This window comes from Halictus rubicundus, chromosome 7 (assembly GCF_050948215.1).
Source record: "Halictus rubicundus isolate RS-2024b chromosome 7, iyHalRubi1_principal, whole genome shotgun sequence".
Taxonomy (NCBI): domain Eukaryota; kingdom Metazoa; phylum Arthropoda; class Insecta; order Hymenoptera; family Halictidae; genus Halictus; species Halictus rubicundus.
Genome location: NC_135155.1, coordinates 15,522,134 through 15,545,686, shown reverse-complemented (window position 1 = coordinate 15,545,686; position 23,553 = coordinate 15,522,134). Strand labels below are relative to the sequence as shown.

The 23,553-nt window shown below is 34.6% G+C and overlaps 2 protein-coding genes across 4 annotated transcripts; one reads left to right on the top strand and one right to left on the bottom strand.

Annotated features, from left to right (window-relative positions):
- Positions 1–1,855: 1,855 nt before the first annotated feature.
- Positions 1,856–10,379, top strand: LOC143355691 (uncharacterized). 2 transcript variants are annotated; one of them, XM_076790744.1, is made up of 21 exons: positions 1,856–2,212; positions 3,159–3,269; positions 3,358–3,549; positions 3,641–3,759; positions 3,840–4,089; positions 4,170–4,382; positions 4,473–4,651; positions 4,726–4,935; positions 5,138–5,297; positions 5,382–5,456; positions 5,829–6,164; positions 6,414–6,573; positions 6,685–6,890; positions 6,964–7,111; positions 7,176–7,369; positions 7,443–7,580; positions 7,674–7,770; positions 7,910–7,986; positions 8,054–8,237; positions 8,917–9,080; positions 9,170–10,379. In XM_076790744.1, the coding sequence occupies exons 2-21, from the start codon at positions 3,222–3,224 to the stop codon at positions 9,323–9,325; spliced, it is 3,306 nt and encodes a 1,101-aa protein (XP_076646859.1). In that variant the 5' UTR covers positions 1,856–2,212; positions 3,159–3,221; the 3' UTR covers positions 9,326–10,379. The 2 variants fall into 2 exon arrangements, with proteins under 2 accessions (XP_076646859.1, XP_076646858.1); XM_076790743.1 differs by having other exon boundaries at positions 8,914–9,080.
- Bmm (brummer) lies at positions 10,080–22,870 on the bottom strand. Of its 2 annotated transcripts, XM_076790747.1 has the most exons (13): positions 22,368–22,870; positions 16,024–16,136; positions 15,328–15,447; positions 14,844–15,032; positions 14,695–14,778; positions 14,444–14,620; positions 14,067–14,242; positions 13,641–13,751; positions 12,954–13,111; positions 12,793–12,880; positions 12,625–12,721; positions 12,221–12,419; positions 10,080–11,589 (listed from the first exon to the last, which is right to left on the bottom strand). In XM_076790747.1, exons 1-13 carry the CDS (start codon positions 22,525–22,527, stop codon positions 11,372–11,374), a joined length of 1,890 nt encoding a protein of 629 aa, XP_076646862.1. In that variant the 5' UTR covers positions 22,528–22,870; the 3' UTR covers positions 10,080–11,371. The 2 variants fall into 2 exon arrangements, with proteins under 2 accessions (XP_076646862.1, XP_076646863.1); XM_076790748.1 differs by lacking the exon at positions 13,641–13,751 and having other exon boundaries at positions 22,368–22,867.
- Positions 22,871–23,553: the final 683 nt, after the last annotated feature.

Sequence of the window (23,553 nt, the reverse complement as noted above, 5' to 3'; positions counted from 1 at the left end):
CTTCCGATTATTCAGAACCACGTAATTTAAGTACGTACTGTTATGTTTTAAATTTCCGTGCTATTTTTCAAAAAACGTCGGTAAAAATCACCCACTCGATATTGCAAATTTTTAACCAATAGTTTGAATTTGTTTGGCAATGCAAATTAGATTGAGAAGATTTATGTACAGTTTTCACTAAACAGAACATCATTTCGTTTAGTATGGGTTTTATTAGGTAAAAAAAGTCAAATAAAAATGTTATAAACGTTTATGAATATTTTTATTTTCTTATACTTGTGTCAATTTATTCTGAACAATGTTATTACTGATACAATGTATCATACTAACAATGTTATTGTTTAGATGAACTATGATCATACAAATTCCACAGTATAATCGAGTTCGACTATTATTGGAAAAAAATTTTTTTTAATGAATAATTAAGCAAAGATTTATTTGAATGAAATACTTGATCATAGCAAGATAAAATTATGTGATTGATAGAATTCCAAATTAAACAATTAAGTCAGTGCTTTTCAATAGTACCTATTGTAATAGTGAAAGTTTAATTAATACAATTGCGAGCAATCAATTTCTGAATTAATTGCTCTGGAAACAATAGAATTAATTGATTCAAATTATATTTTCATTGCTGTAAAATGTATGCGTACAAGTGTACGCACACATGCACCAATACATGCATCTATGTATTTGTGTAGTTACACGCTTTCAATCAGCTCATGTTGCAATTTATTCTTTTTGAATAATTAGTGTAAAACTATGCGAATAGCGGAAAGATAATTTGACAAAACCTTCGTGAATTTGCAAATATTTTACAAAAAAAAACTTGATAGCTATATTCATGCAGTTCTACATTTAAACAAAAGTAATGGTTTCTATTTGCTTTCGAAACGCAAGAACTGACGTGTAATTTACAATATTCATTTTAGAAATTGTTGTAAAGTACAGCGTCATAGAGAAAACTAATTTTCTCGGTGTATTTTCTCTGCGTGATAGAAAGCGTTCATCAAAATAGATACTTACTTAACAGTAGACAGATTCGAGGACAATTAGAAGCAAAATTTGCTTTCTTGAATCAACTTTAACCTTGTACATTTCTCAAGCGACTCCAAAGTGTATTACGAATTGGTATATATTTGTATTACCAAAGCTACATTGTGTTCTACCTGTCATGAATCGATCTTCGATACAAAATGTCTAGGTACGTCTTGTTGAACGAAGTTTTCTCAATTACAATTATAATTTTGAACATGAACAATGTAACTGAAGAACGGTATATTGTCGCGCAACGACGGGCATCATTGTCAATTACATTATGCTATGTATACAGGGTGCTCCCAAAATTTTGTATTTCCTCGTAAAGGGTAAGCACTTTCCGAGATTATTTGAAATAACTTTTCCCTTTACGAAAATGTTCTCCGCAGAATTGTTAAAGAGTTATTAACAAAAAACGCGGTCCAATCAGAGCGCGGCTGGATCCGACGGATCCAGCTCGGCCAATGCCAACGTCACGCTCAGCGAGAGCCGCTTTAGCAGTGCTCTGATTGGTCCCTTTTTATTCGTGTATATGTATACACTCTGTATATGATTAAATAAACATACAATTCATGCATTTAAACACTTCCCATCATTACATTAATATTATTTTTACACTAACATGAATATAATATAGAAAAAATACAAATTTTAATAATAGAAATTAATCTTCACAACAAATTAATTCAAATAAATTGAGTTACGTGAAATTAATTTTTTCCTGGAACTTTTTGCAAAATTATTCAAATTTTGCAATATTATTAACTTCTTTTATCAATTATCTTTTATGCGAATGTATTTTTCGAAGAGGTCAGCATTTCACGCGAAATAACAAACTCACCTTTATGATAGTCCAATGTTGGCCGAGTTCGCGAAATGTGAATTGAATATCTGGCCAGAGAGAAATGTGATCAGTTTTCCAGTCTATGCTTGTGTGTGGTGTTTGTATAATAGGTTACATTGTGTCTTAAAATGACGTTTCCGACTTGTAAATATTATTTATTTGACGCCAAATAATTTTCGCTGAACATCAGGACTTGTTGACAAGTATTCTCACTGTCTGTAAATTTGTGTATTATTTATCAATCGGTGTGAGGTTATGACAAGGAAATTGACTTGAGTCACATCCTGTGCCCAATGTTTACCATTAGATCACTTTTTGGATCCTTTGAAGGTAAATAATACAACATGTACATTTCGGTGAAAGCATTTCTGTGTGCGTAACATTAATATACGAACATTTACATAACCTCTCACATAGCGTGCTTGTTTTGACATTCGGTAGACTCACGCTGTGGTTAAAGCATATTCCCGTACGCTCGGTTTTTCGTTGTAAATAACTTTTTCTTTTTGTATATTTTGCTCGTTCGATATTAGTTTCCGATTGTTCATAGTCTTTTACTAGAACTATTAGTCACAGTTATTGCAATTACTCTATTTGAAGTAGTTGTTATAATATTTCATAGATGAGATAAGAAACATACTAGACTCATCAACAAACAATACACAAATCTATTTCTTATCCGGAGAATTTAACGTCGTTTCTATGTCAGAATGAATCAAATTCTCAGCTTTTATGTTTGTACATAAAAAAGTATGTTTTGCAAAGATTTACTCCAATTGCTTTTCCTTGTTTATTTGTAATTTCAATACAATTTTCTATGATACAATGTTTCTATACGTTATATCAAAGCGTTTTTAATAAATTATTGAAATACATATATTTCATTTAGCATAATAATAATAATAATTTCACTTATTAGTATGTTATATTTCTTCATGATAAAGCTGTTACTTCAAAAGTTACAATTCAGCAATGCTGCTATAGAATCAAACAAAAATATTTCGAATGCCAGTAGTACCTATCACCTTGCATAATTTAAGATAAATTATTAACATAAGAAATCATTTTTATTTTTATAACGAAAGGTCTATTATTCTTCGCACAACAAAAAGGAATTCATATTTTATTTGATTTTATACTGTAAAAATGAGCGATTATATGAACCTAATTAAGAAGTATAACTGCTTTCTAAAAAAATAGCTCTCTCTAACGTTCTCCTTAAACTATGTTGCAATTTCTTTTGGTTTTGTATTAAAACTTAATAATACTATTTCAGATCTTGAAGATTTATTATTGTATCAGATATGACATTAAATGGTGTTAGTAATCAGAAATTAAAATGATTGGTACAGCCTGTAGTTTAGAAGATGCGTGTCGGCAGGCTCAGGTATTGTAACGATCATAATTTTGGTGATCACCAAAGTTCATTACAGGAATTGCATTTATTTATATTTGCGTTTGAATTCCTCACACAGGATATGATTAATCAAGTGTCTAAATGTTGGAAAAGTGTTCAAGGACAAAATTCTTTGAACTTAACAACTGACAAGTCATCCACTCAGAAAAAGGAACAGAGTCATTCTAAACATAGCATACAGTCTAAGCTAACTAGATTATATTTTGAAGAACTTACCAAAGTTCCTCATGCCACTCCTGATTCAGTCCTGGTATGTGTCATTTTTGTACATATTATATGTATGTCCACGAGAATCATCAAATTGATTCTAAAATCTTGTTTCTATCTTTTTAATCATACAGAACAACCTTGAAAATGAATGTGATCTTTTGGGAAGATTGGTGCAAAGAGAGGGTTTGCATACATTAATTGTTAATCTCTATGCTGGTAATAAAGGATACTCATTAGCTGTAAGAAATAGGTGAGCAATTTTTATCGATGAATCGATAATTTTTTTTTTTACACCAAGAGAAATTTAATTGCACAATTTGAATTCAACAGCGATAAGGGAAATCAATATGATAAAAATACAATATTAGCTGAAACACAACTGATGGGTTATGAACAGGGTGAATTGCTGTCGTGTATAGATAATGGTCAGTTGCCTGCGATGTTAGCAGAGCAATTGGAATCCAGTCATTCTCATTTATTTTATGACGGCTGTATCATAGCTGAAGTTCGAGATTACAGAAAAGCATTTCCTCATACTAAAGCCGAAGTTCATCATGTGCTTCTTAAGCCTACAACACAGGTAATGAACACGTTGCTATCTTGAGGATATACCAGTCATGAAGAATACAATAAATTAATGTACCTTTTCTAACATTTCAGAGCGTTCTCTCTGACGTATCAACTTTAACTAACGATGGAGACTGGAGTCATGAAGAACGGTTAATGTTAGAATCACATTTAGTTGCAGCTACCCAGGGACCTCTATGCTTGGATCCAAATCCTATACCTAGTTTAGCTACAACAAGACTACGGCAGTCTAAATCCCTTCTTACAGATCACCAACTTATGCGACAAGCCAAAAAGTTTTCTCAGGTAGTTCGATTTATTGTCCGAAATTCTCGTACGTTCTATACTCGTATTTTTGACATTAACTGCATTAAGGTGTAATATTGTTCGTTGCAGGTCACAGTAAATCGCAAAAGAAAATTGGAGCAATTAGCACAACCAGAAGGATTAACAATACAAGACTTAATGCAAAAATTAAGAGCAAAGAGAGGAGTAGTTACAACCACTGCCTGTCCACCGCCTTCTCTTACAAACCCACCTTTACTTCCTCCAAATTCACCCATCGATGTTCTAAGGTTTGTCGCTTTCTCACAGAAATTTTTGTCTTCATACAACACGTTATATTAATCTCACGATGTTCAATGGATAGATTTGCTAAAGCATACGAGCGCCCTCGAGAAACAAAAGACTGTTTGCCACAAGTTATAGAGGAGTATATATTAGAAACTGGAGGAAGTCAAGGTGAGATAGATCACATAAAGCTCTCAATTCTGCAAAGACCTTCTAACTCTGAGTACCTGGGAGAGCTTTATATGGACAAGAACCACCGTGAAGGAGAGAAAAACGGATCTGCGTGTCGGTCAGTATATTTTTTCGACAAGAAACATCACCCAAACATTAGCCATCGATTTTGATAAAATTTTACACATTCTGAAAGTCTGCGATTATTAATCACTGATTAACGTTTGGGCGATGTTCCTTGTAAAGCTAAATGTTCATATTCTTCTCATTAAATCAGAAAATTTTGGCAAAAAAATAATTTATGTTTAACGTTTGTACAGGTTTACGTTAGGTACAAGAGTTCTCGCAAATCACTATATCCAGCAGTTCACAGAAATTTTCACGGAAGAGGGTAGGAAAAATGTTCGGATAAAACATGTTGTACCAGGGCAGGTCCCTCGTGTAACATGTACCCCTGGTATGCAACGAGCACATCAACAGGTACGAACTTTCTCCAATTAGCTAAGACAAATTAATTTGTCTTACCTATTCACGCATGATGTTGATACGAATATGCGGTTTCAGGCGCAACAAGCAAAAGCAGCGCAATTAGTGGCTCAGCAGTTACAGCAAGCTCAATCGCAACACGTAGCGCAGCAGGTAGACAAGATATTCCGTTTTGTGTAAAGCGATGTATAATTCTGTTACAAGGCGATACTTCCGTTATTTTTTGTGCTACGCGAAATGTCAAAAGGATAATGTTTTTCTCAAGGTTATTTTTTTCGAGATTCGAGGTCATCGATGTTTTTTTGTACGTAACTATATATTTTCATCACTATGACGCGATAGCTGATATCAAGACAAAACCAATGATTTACCAATGTCATGACCTTCGCGTAGTTACTTACAAGAAACATCAATTGCCTTGAGGAAAAAATTATTCGCATTATAATATACGTCCTTTCGAACCAAATAATTTGTCCTGTCGACATTTGGTCACTGGGACACCCCGCATAACAATAATTGTTTCAGATCTTATCTCGAGCTCAGGGCCAGTTGAACACTTTAGCTGGCCAAGTAGCATCGATGAAAGCTATGTCAGAAGCTACCACGTCTGCACAAAATAATCTGGCATGCGTAGATGCAACAAATATACCGCAAGTTATTGCTCAGAACGAGACTACATCGATGAGTCCTGGGCAATCTTTGACCAACGGTGGATCGAACGCTTCCACCTCTGTACAAATTGACAATTCTACAATGTCAGTAACTGATGGTAGCTCCTGCAACGGATCTGGAATATTAGTTTTCCAACAGAAGTCAACCAATAGTATTAACAATGGCACCTCCACAAACGTTCCAGTATTGGTAAGATACGTGCGTTATAAATAATATTTTGTCTGGTGAACCTGCAGATCAGCTACCTACCCTCCGACATCGACAATTTTTGTATACGTTGTAGCGATCGATATTTTAAAAAATTGTATAACATATCTGAAAATCATCGAAATCGGTGGGTAGGTAGCCGTGCTGCAGGTTCACTCTTTTCTTTTTTTTTTTTTTCTTGTGTTAGAGTGTAACTTTACACTAAAGTTTCCATACAATCCTCTTGTGCAGCAAGCTCAGTTGCAAGCTGGCACTCAAAATTGTGTCGCGGAAACTGTTAGTCAGAGCCAAAATGAAGTACCATTTAAGAAACACTCCACTAATCCAGCTATAACTGCTCTTGTAACGTCACTCATGAATTCTGCTCAACAATTTCAACAACAGGCTGCAGGTTCGTCATGGTGTTTACCCGACGCGTTTGCTGTCAACGTTTTCTAAACGTGTGATAGCAAACCGATTAAAACAAGAAGCGAACCTAAGGAACGTGTAAACATTTTTCCAGCTAATGCGGCAGCTGCTGCCATGAACAATAGTGCACAGACTACAAATAAGTCAAACAACGCTGCGATCCTTAGTTTATTAAATAGTAGTCCTGCCAATTTAACGCAGCAGAAAGTTCAACCGCGAAGGATCTCTTTGAATGCTTCCATCCCGTCTAGAGTTCTTAGTCATGGAAATGTTATTAATGTTCCAAATACTACCGGCCAGGTAAGTAAATTAAGTTCAATGAGACTCGAACGTAAAATCGCCACGTGAATGAAACGAATGTGTGTTTCCACAGGTAAGGGTGAGTTTAAGTTCAGCTTTAACAGGACAGCTGGGTTGTAAACAGCAACCGGTGAAAGCAACTGCTGTAAGATTAGCTCGGGTACAGGATCCTACTTCGACCCTAGGGTTATCCATGCCAGGACTTTCAGCTTTATTAGCAGGTACGATCATCAAGTGAAATGTACTACTATTTGAAAGCTAACGTGTTATATTTGATACCAACAGGGACGCCGTCTGCGGATAATCCAATACCAGGAATTAATTCCGGTTCTTCTTTGCTCGAACGATTAACTGCTTCTTCCAGTCAGAATAATCAGTCTACGAACCCAATGAGCACACCGCAATCGACTAACGTAAACTTGCAGGGCGTAAATCTTACTAGTCTGCCAAACTCGATCAACGGTCTTCAAAATGTTCAGGTTGTGGAGAGCTGCTTATTTCTACGTATGGCCTAGAAGATGAAATACTACTGTACTATTCGTTGTACGACAGGTATCATTTCCCGGATTATCACAGCCTATTACGATGTCGCTAAACGTGTCAGCGACGACGGGTTCTGTTACACCTACAGGAGTCATTGTTTCCCTGCCTATATCGTCCGCAACCAATACTTGCACCACGGTTTCTAGTGTCAGTTTCTTTAAAATTCACGCGTTTGCACGTTTCCGATCACTAAATTGTAGAATGCAAAATATGATTAACAAAATATTGCCATCTTTTTAGATGGTAGCCACTACAGTTGTTACCACGGCCATTGCTGGAAGTACACCAACGGTAGTAATAGCTAATCCTGCCAATACTCATTTATCATTACCAATTGGTAAGAATCATTTTTGATTGTACATTATTCTCATTGACGTTCTTATACGTGAAATGCGATCGAAAAATAACACGACTTATGGGACGACTTGATGAATAATTATTGTAAAAGTCAGTGTATTTTAATACGTTTGTTTCAGCCCAGATAATACCTTCTGGAGTTAAAGGATTGTCGCAACAAAACATACGTAGCAGTAATTCCGTCACCCTGTCACAGGTAATCTACTCGGAAATATTGCTGTTGCAATTTCATGATTGTAATGAGAGAAACAAATATCTTTCAGGGTGGACAAGCTATTCAACTTGTTGGATCTCAAAGGCCAAGACTTAATCATATGACCCGTCAAGTGCAACCGAATCAAGTTAAGTCTACCGTTTTGCCAAATCAACTAGTCACTGTGGCTAAGACAGTGACAGCGAGTCAGTTGATATTATCTGGTAACAAACAGGTGTTAACTCCTATAATGGGTAAGTTCATTCCGAGAGCTATACATCGGTGTAAAGTGTGTCCCCTTAACACAGGGGAAATTACTTACAAGAAATATTTTTATACAGGGTGTTTAATAACAGATAGAAGAAAATTTGAAACATGAAAAATAATGGCTTAAACTGTTCTTCCATCTATTATACCCTGTATATCGATTTCATTACTGTAAAACATTCTGTATATTGGAATATTATTTTCGTTACAATTTTTAGACTGCGGATTTTATGCATTTATAGTAAAGATGAGGAAGTGCGATTTACAGCAGTAGACAGGTTAAAAGAATATAAGAGTTTCAATGTATTAGTTTCAGCGTATTAACACCTTTAAAGTAAGAAAAAAATTTCTGTTTGGATTTCGTTCACCATAAACAATGCAAATAAATTTTTATTTTGCATAAAGATCCGCAGTCTAATAATTTCTGTAAATACACCTATCTCCCGATTTACTCTGCTCATGAAATAACAAACATATAAAGCTATAGCTTTTTGTGTATAAAAAAGGGAAACTACCTTTTTTAGGTTTAATACCAGTTGTTTTCAAAAACTGTGTAAAATCGTGGGATAGATGTATTTTTTTCTGAATACCTCCTTGCATCGAAGGAATTATAAAATGTGTTTCTTACGAAATGCAATATGTCAAAAATGATATATTTTATAGCAGCAACGAAACCAGTGCTTATGGCGTCTCAGACGACACCTTCTTCCCAAGTAGTACCTGCAAATAAACAAACTTTATTGACAAAATCCTTGCATGCTAGAGCTTCTACAGGGCAATGCAGTCAACAAACCCAGAGTCTTGGTGTGGCGACACTAACACAACAACAAGTACGTCAGAATATATATTTCTCGCAATTGGTTTTATTATAAATCAATACATCTGTGCGAATCGAATTTTATATTCGTTCGTTTTACAGTTACAGAGAACTCTAGTTAAACCTGTACAGCTCCAGCAAGTACACTGTTTAGCTGCGCAACACAAAGTAGCTGTCGCAACAGGGACTGCGCAAAATAGAACTCAAATCGAGCCTCAAAGAAATTCTACATCTGCCCCAGGGGATGACTCAGCCTGAACATGTTCAAATAATTAATAATGTCTCACATTACATTGAAATAATTGGAGCCTGCCAAGAAGGAATGTAATGAGGTGTCTTTTTGTATATTACGTTTCACGTGGAGATTTGAAGTTTTAATTATGCATGCAATTTGTAATTGTAAATTATGAATTTTTATTCATTCATGATCAATGTTTATCGGTGACGACATATTTTATAAAAATCAAGCGTCGGTACATACTTTGTACGCACGTGCAATAAATTATTTCCACGAAAGGGGAAAAAATGAAACAAAGAACATTTTACCTCGAAATATTGCTTTGAGGACGGTTTCAATTATTGTATATATAACTTATACATACGATTTGTTTTATATTAAAAAATGTAATAAATATTCCATTTTTTATTCGTCTTTACCCTTTTCCTATCGTTACCGGATTTGATCGTTAAATGTACTATGGCAACCATCAATGTTATATCAGTTTGATATATAAATGTTCTCGATTCTTTTATTAGTTTCAAATATTTCAGGTTTCAATCGATCGATTATTTACGTAGGTACTTTATTAAACAATGTCATTCATAGGTTTGAGAGATATAATAAAATTTAATTTATGACCAAATACCATCTTACGATATTGAGAATAGATAATATTTAAAAAATGCGTAAGTAGATTAAAAATGTAAAATAAAAATCACCCTGCAGTAAAATTTGTACATTTTATGATTCTATAAAATATTGTTTAGGTATATAAACATGTTGTGGAAAGTCAGTTTCACTTAAATTTAATATAGAAAAGTGATAAAGTGACATGCATAGTTTCGTTTGTAAAATTATAATATGCGAAATAATTTCCTTAAATTTGTTCTCAATTGATAAATCGATCATGCAATGTGTACGTAAATGTAGACTTACAACAATATTTGTAGTATGCTATTTTGTTTAACCGTATTGCTTACAAAAATAATTTACTAAAAAATTATATACATAAATTGTGCTACACAGTAATAATTGCTAGAAGCCTTTTATCATACAACAGTATTTAATATTCTATATTTTTGACTCGTAAAAGATGACTCACCCTTTAACAAACATAATTAATTTATCACTAGAAAATGAGCAAGTCATCCTTAACAACGATCGTATCAATAATAAAAGATATATGTAAAAACTTTGTATGTTAATTGGCATTCAGTTCCAGCTGTATGCGATCACAAATTTTCTTTCTCTTAGTCTAATTTAAATAACTAATTTTATCATTTCCTTGAGTATCTATCACAACGTGTTAATTGTACAAATGGTTTCACAACGATTTCTTTGTGTACAGAAGTACTTATAGAACATAGTTAATCCCTGTCCACTGCATAAAATTGTAATAACATAACGGCAATAACTTTATCAATAACGGATACTTTATCTTGTTCACCGCGCATTTCGCTCTCTCACTCACTCTCTCTCACACACACACTCTCTCTCTCTCTCTCACACACACTCTCTCTCTCTCTCTCTCTCTCTCTCTCTCTCTCTCTCTCTCTCTCTCTCTCTCTCTCTCTACATATTAATCATTAAATAATCATTCAACGTGGAATTAGACCAGAAACAAATTTCTATTTGACGGTATTTACAATGCTTTTTTGCAGTCAGTCTACTTTTTTGGGAGATCTACTATCACTTGGCACCCAAGTATTCAATAACGTTGATAAACTTTCTCTAACGGAATTCATTAATAGTAAAAAATACTGTGCATGATCCACTAAAGACACTCTTACGTCACACGAACGTAAGTGGCTCGTATCTTCTATTTATGAGCGTAGAAAACACAGATCATAAACTATTTTGTCGTATAAAATTGTGCACGTGTGTTACCCTTTGATCTTTTCTAGTACCTTGGTTCATCGAAGTTTATAAAACAAACGATATCAACATTGAACTACAGTGATAAATCGTGCAACAATATGATATCGTTTGATTGTGAAAGTATATAAATATACTTGGTAACGTTAGAAAAGATAGATCTACACAGTATATACACGCATCTTTCATCTGCATAATCGTGGAAAGAATTATTTATCGTATACACTCAACGATGGTTGATCCACTTCTGGCCTGCTATCGGGAGGATTGGAAACTTGCATTACTTGCGGATCTTTCGACACTGCCCATTCGCTCTCTGGGTCGGAAGAAATATTTGACCCTTCTAGAATATCGTCTAAAGATATATCTGACAAATTCTCCATACTTTGCTGATTTCCATCAGTGTATAAAGACTCGGTCGTGAAAACTGAAACAACATTTTCAGTGTTATTTCTACCACTTACAATAATACTAGCAAAATTCAAATAAATCAAGCGTCTATCATTATAACTAACATTTATTTATCTTTGTAAAATACAAAATGAGGACATTGCTAAATGTATACTCGCAATTCGCAAACATCAGTACAGTGAATCTGCGGAACAGCTTAACAGCTTACCATCCTATTTCGATGATTTTTTGGATATGTTAGAAATTTCAACATTTTGAACTGTGACACCACTACAGTGAATTTTCTCTATACTGCGACTGTGGCAGCGCACACGTTATCGGTGGCCACTTGTCTTCTGTTTAGATACGGCAATCGAACGAGCTTAAAGGTCCCGTGCACAACTAGCAGCTAATGACCGCCGCTAATGAGCAAAGGAAAAAATTGTTCGCAATTTCGACAACATATCCAAAAATCATCTAAATCAGAGGATAGGTAACTGTTCTGCAGGTTAACCATCGGTACTAGTACTATTTAAAAATAAGAAAAATTCAGTGTCGCTAGACTTTCACGTAAAAGTTAATCGTCTTAATGTGAAGCCATCAATTAATTGCAAGTAGCTCTAACGATTTGATCGCTGTGCATTAATTGTATTTGATTAGTATGTTACCATCGTTAAGCGTATGCTGCGAAAACCACGTGGGATCATCCCATTCGTCGAATTGCAACTTCTTATTGGTCTCAACTTCATCTATAGACAACATTGCATGCGACTCCGAATCCGTGACATCGTATATTTCTGTTACTTGTACTTTATTATTATCGTCCATGTAATAATATGCCATAACAGCCTCCTGCTCCGTAGTTACCTAACAATTGTGATAATAATTATTAGAGACGACTAATAATTACAGATGACTTCAGCATTAGTGAATAGCTCCCTTTGCACTCGGAGCTATTTTAACTGAACAACCAAACATTTTTTACGACCTAGAATATTTCCTCTCTATATGATTTTTTTTAAATTATAAACGTTCGTTTAATTATAAACGAAGGATCGTTTTTATTATATACCTGCAGAATATCTTCTAAGGTATCATCAACCGGTGTAAGATCAGACATATTTATAACACATTTTGACTTATTAGCATGGTGATTGCTCCATGGTTGCCTAGAAAGTACAAGCAATATATAATATTTGGAAATTTAAACAATTTCCGGTATTAAAATAGCTTAACTTACATTTCGTTGTACTGTAAGGTTAAATTAAGATTCTTTTGATTTTTGTACATACTCTCAGCCTCATCTATCGTTTCCTTACTATAAATATCTGAAACATTTCAAATAATCTTTTACTTTAAATTGTTATTAGTAATACATATTATGTAAATAATTGCACTTACTTGATCCATACTCTGTGAAAGCCAAACGACACTTAATAGTTTGTGGTACTCGTTCGTAATATATGTTAATTTTCGGAAACAGCACGCTCAACTGTTCCAAGAAAAATGTTCTCAATTCTAACAAGTTTCTTCGCAATTTCGGAACACTTAAAATGAATCTGAAAATGATCTATGATCGTCTTAAAAAACTTTTTAATAAATAAATTCGCGAAAAGACAATGTATGCAAAAGATTATAGTTTTCTACAGTAGAAGCGGACAAGCATGCACACGATTATGGTTTAAAATTATAAAAACATGTAAATGAACGTAGATATATAAATAATACAGAAGTGTTAGTAAGATGTGAAATCGTTGAACACTAGGTTTACGGGACGCGTTCGGAATTGTAAAGATTCTTTCATGAGAAATTATTCAACAAATTTATTTCTTTGGGTACATATTATTTAAAAAAAAAATGGCTAAAAATTTTGATAGACACATTCTCGTTATTTTTATAAAATAATGTGGAGATAGTCACTGTCAGTGCTCTGTGAACTTAGTGTTAACGAGGCGTGACAAGCTTCGTCTCTATTGATTCGAACTAAACGATTTTATACAAAGGAATATCTAAATTTATTCTATTCAAGTTGCGAACACAAAGCAAAATCACTTGCACAAGACAAGCAAGTACAAAGCGTCTGCTTACCCAGGAGACGTATTATGGGTAGTACAAGAAATCCTCGGCGGAGGTCTAAGAAGAACATTTCCAACTACTTTGTATTCCAAGGTGCGAGTATCTATCTTGTTACCAATCATACTATGACCACATGCATAATGTTAACCACAACGTGTTGAAAAAAAAAATAAATTATAATTAAAACATATATGTTATCACAGCTTTATACCCAGGTGAAAACATGCTGATTCGTTTAGAAATAACAAACATGCTGTTAGTTTTCAATTGGGGCATCCAAGCGAAATGTTGTAATTATACTCAATTAATTAAACTGTATGCAACTTTAAGTAAATAATGTCGCATGCTTGTTAGTTTTGTATCTATGTAAAAAATATCATTAAAGAAATCGCGGCAGACACTTCTAACTACTAATAAATAATTTCAGAAGATGCTTACTTCGTAAAAGTTGCGTATACTACATCCGCAGGCAAAGTGTATGGTAGACTAAGTAACGAGAGGAGTTTTACACTTCGATGTTTGAACAACCAGTTAATTAGACCTTTATTAGCAGAATCAACTGCATCTTGCAATATGGTCATAACTGTTTCAGGTAACTTCGACACTAATGCCTCCTGCAATGCGCGTACGTGTAATTAGTTAATATGCTTAGACCGTAATCATTAGAGGTGTGCGAGAATTCGAAAATTTCAGGATTCGAGAACCCTAATATTCTTGAGAGTCCCTAATATTTTCAGGAATCCCTAATATTTTCGACCGAAAATTTTCGGGTTCTAGCACACCTCTCCTAATCATGTATATCCTCAAATGTTTACCTGTCTGTGCATTTTACATTCTACACACTCGGGGTCATATTCCATGTTATCATCGAGAGTCTCGGAGACAACATACGTGGACTGCACAGCCAAACATCGAGTACAATTAAGTAAATTATTACGGTGTAAAAATCTTAACGCATCGTCGAATCCTTGCTTGCACATATTCGAAAGCATCTGCAAAAGAAATTTGTAATTTACAATAATGTAAAAACTAGAGCTTGTTTAACAAACAAGAGAAGAACAATTACCTCCGGATTCGGTGGAAAAAGTATTCTCATAAACCTGTATATGTTTTGTTTAGAAAGTTCTATACTAGTGTTTGAAAAGTTGACCTAGAAATTACAAATATTCGTTAGTTTAGGACGTTTGATTTTGTTCGAATAAATCGACGACTTACGTGGAATAGTTGAGAAGACACGTCTCTAGGACAGATATCGCTTTCGCCGCAAAAAGGACTAACAGTAATTGTGTTTTCATCAAGTGTAGGAAGATTGTCGCTGAAACCACCATCCATGTATCTGACGCCATGAAACCGTGGTGGAAAGAGGCCAGAGAATAATGGAATAAATGTGCTTGCCAGTAACGCCTGTAAAAAAAAAAGTTAACATCATGTTATAAATCCCTAATTTAATTAATATACATGTATTCCAATTTCAATCTCTATTATATTCATATTCTCTAATACTCGCATATTCACATTTTCTACTATGATCTCCAATATGTTTCTATCTCTAATGGCTTCTTATTTGCAAACAATTTTTAATAAAATATTGAAGGCAGTCTCTCACAGATATGATTAGTCCTTCAAAATAAAGTTCAAGTAAATATTTAATTTAGAGAAACAGAAAGGGAAGGGAGGGGAATGTAGGTCATTTACTTGCCTCCATTAAATCTTCCCTAGAAGAGAATTGTGACACTATCACATTTTTCCCATCGTAAACTCTCGTCAAGGAGACGTGAAGCTTGCCGCTCACTCGGGTATGAGCGTCGTCGGGGAGGAACTGCAACACAGATGAAAAATCAATCGTAAACAAAATACCGTTCACCGTGCCAAATGGTATTTCATTATTCGTACACATTTATAATTGATATGATTCAATTAATTACCATAGCAAGATATTATTAAGAAAAATGAAAATTTTTAATCAGAAAATACCCGGAAGAAGTACTATTATATATTTTTCCCAGAGTATGACGCGAAACGATTGAATAGAATTCTGGTTACTTAATAAGTGAATAGACTACCAAGTTACAAATAGATTTTTTGTTGCTCTTTTTACAACGTGACGCTCCTAAATGTACAATTAGTATGCAAATGAGGTGGCACTTTTTTTTCGTCATAGGATCTTTCTTCTTTTTTACAATATCATGAATGGTATTAACGTCTCTAGACCAGTAATTATTTTTCTGTATAATAGAGAACTACGAGATTCAGATTGCACTATCATGCTACCTTTTTGAACTTGTACTTTCAATCATAAACTAATAATGCAATATCATAAAACCAAGTTACAGTCTCCCAAGGTAACTTTTTTTTAAATATTTTAGAAAAATCATTGTCTGTAAACGATACATACCTTCTGCAAACTTTCTAACAATATGTCTTGCACATTGAAGGACGGACTGAACGGGCCAAGGGTTCGTTGTCGTGCTTCTCGAGCTACTCTCAATACGTTACTCGTAATCTCCCCTGAAAAAAAACAAAACATAAACGTACATGCAACTCCTATCGTGCAAGGAAACAAATCGGACGTTATTAAAAATTATCATGTGAAAATGATTTATTTAGACGACTGGAACACGTTTCTATCTTAATTCGTGAAAAAAAACGAACTCTAGTTAAATAACTGTTTATCGTTTCGTTCCAGACACGATCATTCCAAAAGGCAAAAAGTCGGCACAATTATCTTATCGTTGTACGGATTCGACATTTAATCGTAATACCTAACAACCGTATTTCTATCTGAATCGAATCGCCGATTGATTCCGAAAAATATGTTTGTTTGGACGAAATACAGTGATACGGATCTTGCAGTGACCGTCATTGGGAGGCTAGCGGGGATTCCGCAAAGATAAACTGTCCCGGTGTGGGAAGAGTCATGGACACCGCAAGGTCATTTTATCTATTTAAGCAAATCTCGTTGTACTTGATTTGACAATAGAAAACGTACAACAAGACACGAGAGCAAGCACAGTATCGTCCGCGATTTCGAAACGGAGCGTGTTTACATTTTATACTGTGCTTCCGTGTGACCTGCCTCCGCGTTTCAAAGAGAGAGAGAGAGAGAGAGAGAGAGAGAGAGAGAGAGAGAGAGAGAGAGAGAGAGAGAGAGATTGTAAATTCAACGCACTTGCTTCCTCTCTATCTCTTACAGCTGTAAACACGTTTTATTTATTTTACGTTTTTCCTGGCTAATTGCCGTTCAATGCGGCGAAGGCCAAATGTTATCCACGCGTAATGTTACCCTTGGCTGGGCATGTTAATGCACGTTAAAATTGTAACAACGATTCATACATTAACAGCAAAGCATTACAACAATTTTTAATACCTTCGAACGATAACGATGACGTTAGATCGACGAGAACAATTTTATTCTCCACCTGTTTCGAACTGGGGTCAACAAATATTCTCATTCTGTACCATATAAGAAAAAAGACATTTGTTTTTATAGTTTACACTTTCATATACATTCTTGCTCTTACTGTTGATACAAATATTTTCTTTATTAACACTAGATTTACGGGACCCGTCAAAATGACGGATTCTAATACTTTTTAATTCACGAATATTGAGATTGCAAACATGCATCCGTGAGGAATTATTTAACAAATTGATTTTTCTGAGTATATATTTAAAAAAAAATGGCTACAGATTTTGATAGATATATTCATGTTGTTTTTATAAGGAAATGTGAAATAGTCATTTTTAGTGCTCCGTAAACCTAGTGTTTAATAGTTGGTTGGTTTAGTTTAATCGAATATTTTTTACCAGGAGTACTATAACTATTTGTAATTATTGTTGTTGTCGGTATAATAAATAATAACGAAATTAGTAATATTTGACATCTGTTGTAAATAGAATTTTCAAAATCAGATTTATTGAGTTTAACTAATAAAAATTTTAAATAGCAAAGATTATAGCAGGCAATATTATTCCGATCCGAAATAGCTCTATTATTATTAGCATTGACTTAGCATTATAATTAGTGATTCAAAACATGATTCGATAATGTATGTATGCATTTTCGTCTTGTGTGATTATTAGTCACTGATTTCGTCAATCTGACGTGAATTATGTCTTGTAAAAACAGTTGGATAATATTTATATGCACGTCGCATACATACATATGCATGCACAAGCTCTTATCTTTTATCGCACGAGTTAGCATTGCCTTCCGACAAAGGCAAACATTCCTTTGTGTTATTTAGATACAATAGTCCCGTCTATCGATGCTGGTAAACCGAGAATTGTTTGCATAATGTCTGTTTGTTTTGCGATTAGGATTCCCAAATTGTTGACTTCGAAACAGATTTCGTTTTCAACTACAATTTACACGTGTCCGGAAAATTTGGTAAAATTAAAATTCCTCGTCAAAATAATTACCGTGTACATTATAAAAATTTAAATGTTTAACGTAACATACAATAAAAAGACATCCTTCGAAATTTTGTAATTTTTGAAGGAGGGAAACGACATTTATCAAAAAAAATTTTCTAGAAAAATTGAGAAATAATGTACTTCTATCTCTGTGTCTGCTCACCACCCATCTACATTTAATCATCATATCACAGTCAGAGATATCACGTTTCAAATTATTGTCTTGACTTTAACCGTAACTTCGATAAATGGTATCAGATAATATAACAATCGGATAAAAGAAATTAATTTGCTCAACACTTCTATGTGCAATATTAGTAATTGTATTACATATTAAATTCATAGAAAATGCTATTACAGTTCCATAGATGAAACGCAATGGACACGTGTTTCTGGAAAACAAAAGGGGACCGAAAAAAAAATACTTCAAACCAGAATATCAAGAAAAGTCTAGGCTTTATCTGTTTCAAGAGGATATAATCTCGCAACAATGTGCTCTTAAACTATGTTACTGATACTATATCGTATGACACACATTATACCGTGTCCAAACGAGTAAAGAGATAGAATGTACTCGAAACTCTCAAAAAGGGCTGCGCTCTCGACGATACGTACAGAACTTATCTCGAAAGCGAACCTTCTAAACGTCCGTAATAGCTATCGACTGAACAGAAATGGAAATACTACCTGCTTTTGGGTCCTTTCCCTACTTGACTGTGCTATTTATAAAATGGTTACCCTCCTACTCGTCAAAGATAATACTTCGTAGAAAATCTCCAAGCTTTCCCCATTTTCGACAACAATGCACCCGCCATAAATCCGGAAAGACTTAGCTAGAATTTTCGTGGCCACTTACCTGGAAGACCCGACGCGCCATTGTTATCATGGACGGTCCCAACGCGTTTTAAAGTTACGAAGCGAAGGCTAACGCGTTTCGAAGTAAATATAACCGCGTCTTGTCTATATCTAGTCTAGACTACTGTGCAAATTAGTTCGTTTATATGTATGTATATCACTGCAAAATTCGAAAACAACTGCACCGAATTTCGATAAAAATTTCACTACTACAGTTGATGATTCTACAAGTCGGATATACCACCACGTTGTATTACGCTAAATTATGAAGGGCCTAAGCAGTGATGGTAAAACTGCATACTCTGCCGAAAGACTTCCAAATATTATACAGGGTGTCCAAAAAATGTTGTATTTCTTTGAAAATAACTTCTCCCTTCAAGAAAATGTTCTCTGCGGCTTTGTTCAGAAGTTGTTGACGGAAAACACGGACTAATAAACTTCTTTATTTTTCATTATTTTTTTTTTAAACTTTCACCAACATATTCGTGGCATTTTTCTAATGAAAATGACACTAAATTTGATATAATTCCGATGATATTTACTTGTGTAATGAACGATGAAAGTTACTTCCAATTACAATTGCATTAACAGAAAATTAGTGTACATATGATCCGATATGATATCATATGATATGTTTGGTTAAAGTCGAATATCGAATTATCATAACAAATTGCATGTTTACTTCGAGTATCAAAAGCAGATAAAAAAAACGTCCTTTACAGTGTATGAATTGTATGTAAGCTTTAAGAGATATCAAATGTTTATTTTGAAACACGCGCGCTTTTTGTCCGGAACAAACTTTCCAATCGAGATACACCATGCTTACCCTCCTTCCTTGTTATGTCTTTGCATTCGTAAAGAATAGAAAGGTTGACAAAGAACAAAAATGTCATACCAAGAGATACAGTTTCCCGCTTTGCCAGATCGTTCCACTAACTGGCTATTGCAATAAATTTTCTATTTTGTTTAGCATTTGAAATAAACGGGCATAGAATTGATAGCGATAGGAAGTGATACGCGTATTATAGAATATGTAGGTCAAATGTAAATTGGACTATGTTTATATGTATTTCCAATGTGTTTTTCCGGTTTGACCCGGGAAAACATCCGTTGCGGGAGTCGACGCTGGCATACTTATGGTAGGCAGCTCTTTGTCAGGAAGCTTCGTTGTAGATGACTATAGCTAGAATGTTTTTCCTGCGAACGAACGATCTGCGTGTGCGCGCCGCTTCTTGAGACACGAGTATGACCTGTTTTCAAATGCGTGTCTCCGAACAAATATGGGGCAATTACGAAAACGTTTGCGTCATAGATTATGCAATTGATTGTGAGATGCAGTTGGGCACCGACCGCTACAAATATTATTTTCTTTTAAAGTTTTTTTTTTTTAATAAAGATGATTGCAGGTTATACGGCGTAAACTTTTCCGCGTAATAAAATGCGACCAGTAGGTCGGATCTAGAATCGTATGATATCCGCTTGACATTTAACATTTAATTATTATTTATCGAGAGAGTCGAGCATTGCGAGATTCGCACGCAGCTGTCCAGTTGAGAAAGAGTGATTGACTTTTCTAAAGATATTAAGCTCGTTCCCCGGAAATATGGCGAAACGTTTTTAGCCTATCGAAACAAAGGCGTTGATAAGATCGATATCGATTGATTCATACTTGGTATTCGGATTAGTGTTCAAAGTTTAATAAAAAAGTAGTAAATACGATTTCTCTGTGCTCCTGTATAAAAACGGAGATCGAAAAGAAATCTGCTTGCACAATTTTGGCCTTGACAAGGTCAAAGCAACTTTTCAACGAGTTCACGTTTTGATGCATGTATCGACTGTTTACATTTTCTGCCAAACATATTCATATGTTTTCTGGATTGAAAAATTATTGCAATTTAAATTAAATAACTACAAATTGTTTTGTATAGCACAATATATACAAAACTGCCCAGAGATTTATATTAGATAGGATTTATATTTTCAAATTTAATGACACACTTACTCAAGAAATTAGTCGATGAAAAGTGAATAATTTTCAGGTTTGAAAAATTATTCTTGTCTCGCCTTCTAAAGCAATGTAAACAAAATTATAACAATGAATCGTATTGTATAAAAAAAATTTATACAAAACTGCCTAGAAATTCATTTTGGATATGATTTATTGCATTTTAAAATGTAATGAAACAGTTAGTAAATAAGTTAGTCAATGAAAAGTAAATAGTTTATGTATAGAAAAACCTATTTTATAAATAAGATTTGATAGCTAATTTTGGGGAAAAAATATAGACAATGGTTCTGATAATGCGTTGCAGTAACGATGGGCATGTCTCTTTTGCTCAAACCGATTAACTGCTTATCAATATAAAAATGTTGTATGTAGTGCGTAGTTGCTTGTGCCTATACGACTATTGTAATTGTTTAGAGTGTTAAACGTTTGTTACCAGTTCTACACACAAAGAAAAACATTTGATAACTGTTCTTGCTACTACTTCCAATTTGCTGATTCTAAGCTTGACCTACTTATAAGATTTATCCAATGGATGACCAACTTTACTACAAGTCTATGAATAATTTTGCAGCTTTCAGGAATATTGGTTACATTACACAATTATGGCAATGAACTGCGCTATGATAAACCTAATTCTTCTGAATGTAATATGATATTTTAGAAGCAATTATATAAATAAGGGTGACACTTCCGAAAACCTGTCTGGTCCGGTTTAGTTGGAATTTTGAAAAACTCAAACCTAACCCAAACCAAAAATTCAGCGCAATCGAAGCATAGATTTTTTCAAAATTACAGGGAGCGACACTAAAATGGTAAAAACATTCTTTGGAAAATGTTGGGCCTTAAATTTTAAGTCGCTAAGAATCCTTCTCGCAGACATTGTTTTTATGTATAATGAAGCTATTTACAAAATTTTAGCCAAATCGAATGTGACCGGTTTCTGGAAATATAGCCTGATTAGTTGTTATTCATATTGCTTTCAATGGACTATAATAAGTGATGTAAATATAATACTGGTAGTAATGTTTGAATAATTCTGAAAAAAACAGCAAAAGGTATTTAGGTCAGCATACAGTAAAATTTCAAAAAATTATGTTGGAGCATCATTCTATCAGTTAAAAAAAAATCAAGAAACAGCGACGTTAATGCTTAGGGAATATGACAATCATATATTTCAGAATTTCAGAAATGACATGCCTTTTTAAATATACCAAGCAGTTTTATAGTCCACATGGCAGTTAAACAAGTACTCTCACGTCAATTGTGTATTTACGTTCCATAAAAAAACAGCCTAATTTTTCAGCTGTAGCCTAACCTCTTAGTAGCAACAGCGTGATCAAATGTACTACAATTTGTTGAGCACGTATAAAATGGACCCATAGAAGGCGAGATTAAACAAACTAATTACTTAAGATGCTATGTATATCGGTGAGATTGTGTAAACAAAGGAGTTCACTCACCGAGGGGTAAATCACAAAGAAGGCAACAAGCAGCGATAGCACCAGCCGATGCACCACTAATCTTATCCAAGAGCAAGTGTGGAGCATATTTCTTAAAGCACACCGCCACACCAACGTGGTAAATACCGAGGAAGCCGCATCCAGCGAACGATAAATTCATTTCGAAATTCTCCTGTACCCACAGTCTGTGTGCCGTTTGCCCGTTCTCCTTTTGTTTATAATAGATCGTAGGAAGGATAATCGTTGCAACAAATTCACGTGGAAAAAGGAAAGAAATACAGTTCCCTTTTCTACGGCACTATGAACACATTACTCGGTGAGGAAAGCGCTCGCGACGATGTATATGCCGCAACGTCCGAGGTCGAACTATCGGTAGTCCTTCGCGGACAACAACAGTCTTCCCAAACTCTCAAGACTAATCTCAAGTTCGATTGAAAAAAATACATGTTACAAACAGCTAGCAAGATAATACACGTTTGATGACGCGTGCGGTTTGTAAATAGTACTCACTGAACCGTCGATTGGCTAGCGGTGATGGTGTGGTGATCGCTCCGCCCATTCCAGTGACTTGCCGGGCGAATTCCCTGTTTGATTTGTCTTTCCCTTAGCACTTCCGTGTAGTTTTTCGCGCATGCGCGACGATTTTAGCGTCAGTACAGTCAAACGTTTGGCTAAACTGGGGTACCTTGATCATCCCGCATAATTTCACAAAATTGTTATGATTTGATTTTTTAAAAAATAACTATATAACATGTGTATGTCAATCAAATATTAACAGTAACGTACAAAAAATTCGTAGCACGCTTGTCTCGTCGTCTCGACCTGAACTCTTCCGCTACTTTCCCGCCAATAATAGTACCCCACTAAGTTCTCCACAATATAGATACGTTACTGCTTTTGGACGCGCATGCGCGAAAAACCCGCACAATATCCTGTCACTACTTACATGATCCCCCCATTAGCACCATTACCCCGATTGTGTCACTAATGCACTAATACTACCAACTGTATGGTCTGCATCATGTCTACATATGCTGAATCCTCTGAGACCGTCCTATTTTATTGCAGGTTATGTTTATTATACAGGGTGTCTTAAAAATATTGTACTTCCTTGATTAAGTAAAAACGCTTGAATCAAGCGTGGCCCAAAAATGTTGTACTTCCTTTAAACGGGTGATTTCAAATA

Coding starts and splice junctions, on each gene's coding strand:
- LOC143355691 (XM_076790743.1), top strand. CDS start 3,222: ATGATTGGTACAGCCTGTAGTTTAGAAGATGCGTGTCGGCAGGCTCAG. Junction 4,652..4,725: donor TCACCCATCGATGTTCTAAG/GTTTGTCGCTTT, acceptor TTCAATGGATAG/ATTTGCTAAAGCATACGAGC. Junction 6,574..6,684: donor ATTTCAACAACAGGCTGCAG/GTTCGTCATGGT, acceptor ACATTTTTCCAG/CTAATGCGGCAGCTGCTGCC.
- Bmm (XM_076790747.1), bottom strand. CDS start 22,527: ATGAATTTATCGTTCGCTGGATGCGGCTTCCTCGGTATTTACCACGTT. Junction 14,779..14,843: donor TGTCTTCTCAACTATTCCAC/GTAAGTCGTCGA, acceptor TGTAATTTCTAG/GTCAACTTTTCAAACACTAG. Junction 13,112..13,640: donor ACCCATAATACGTCTCCTGG/GTAAGCAGACGC, acceptor GATCATTTTCAG/ATTCATTTTAAGTGTTCCGA.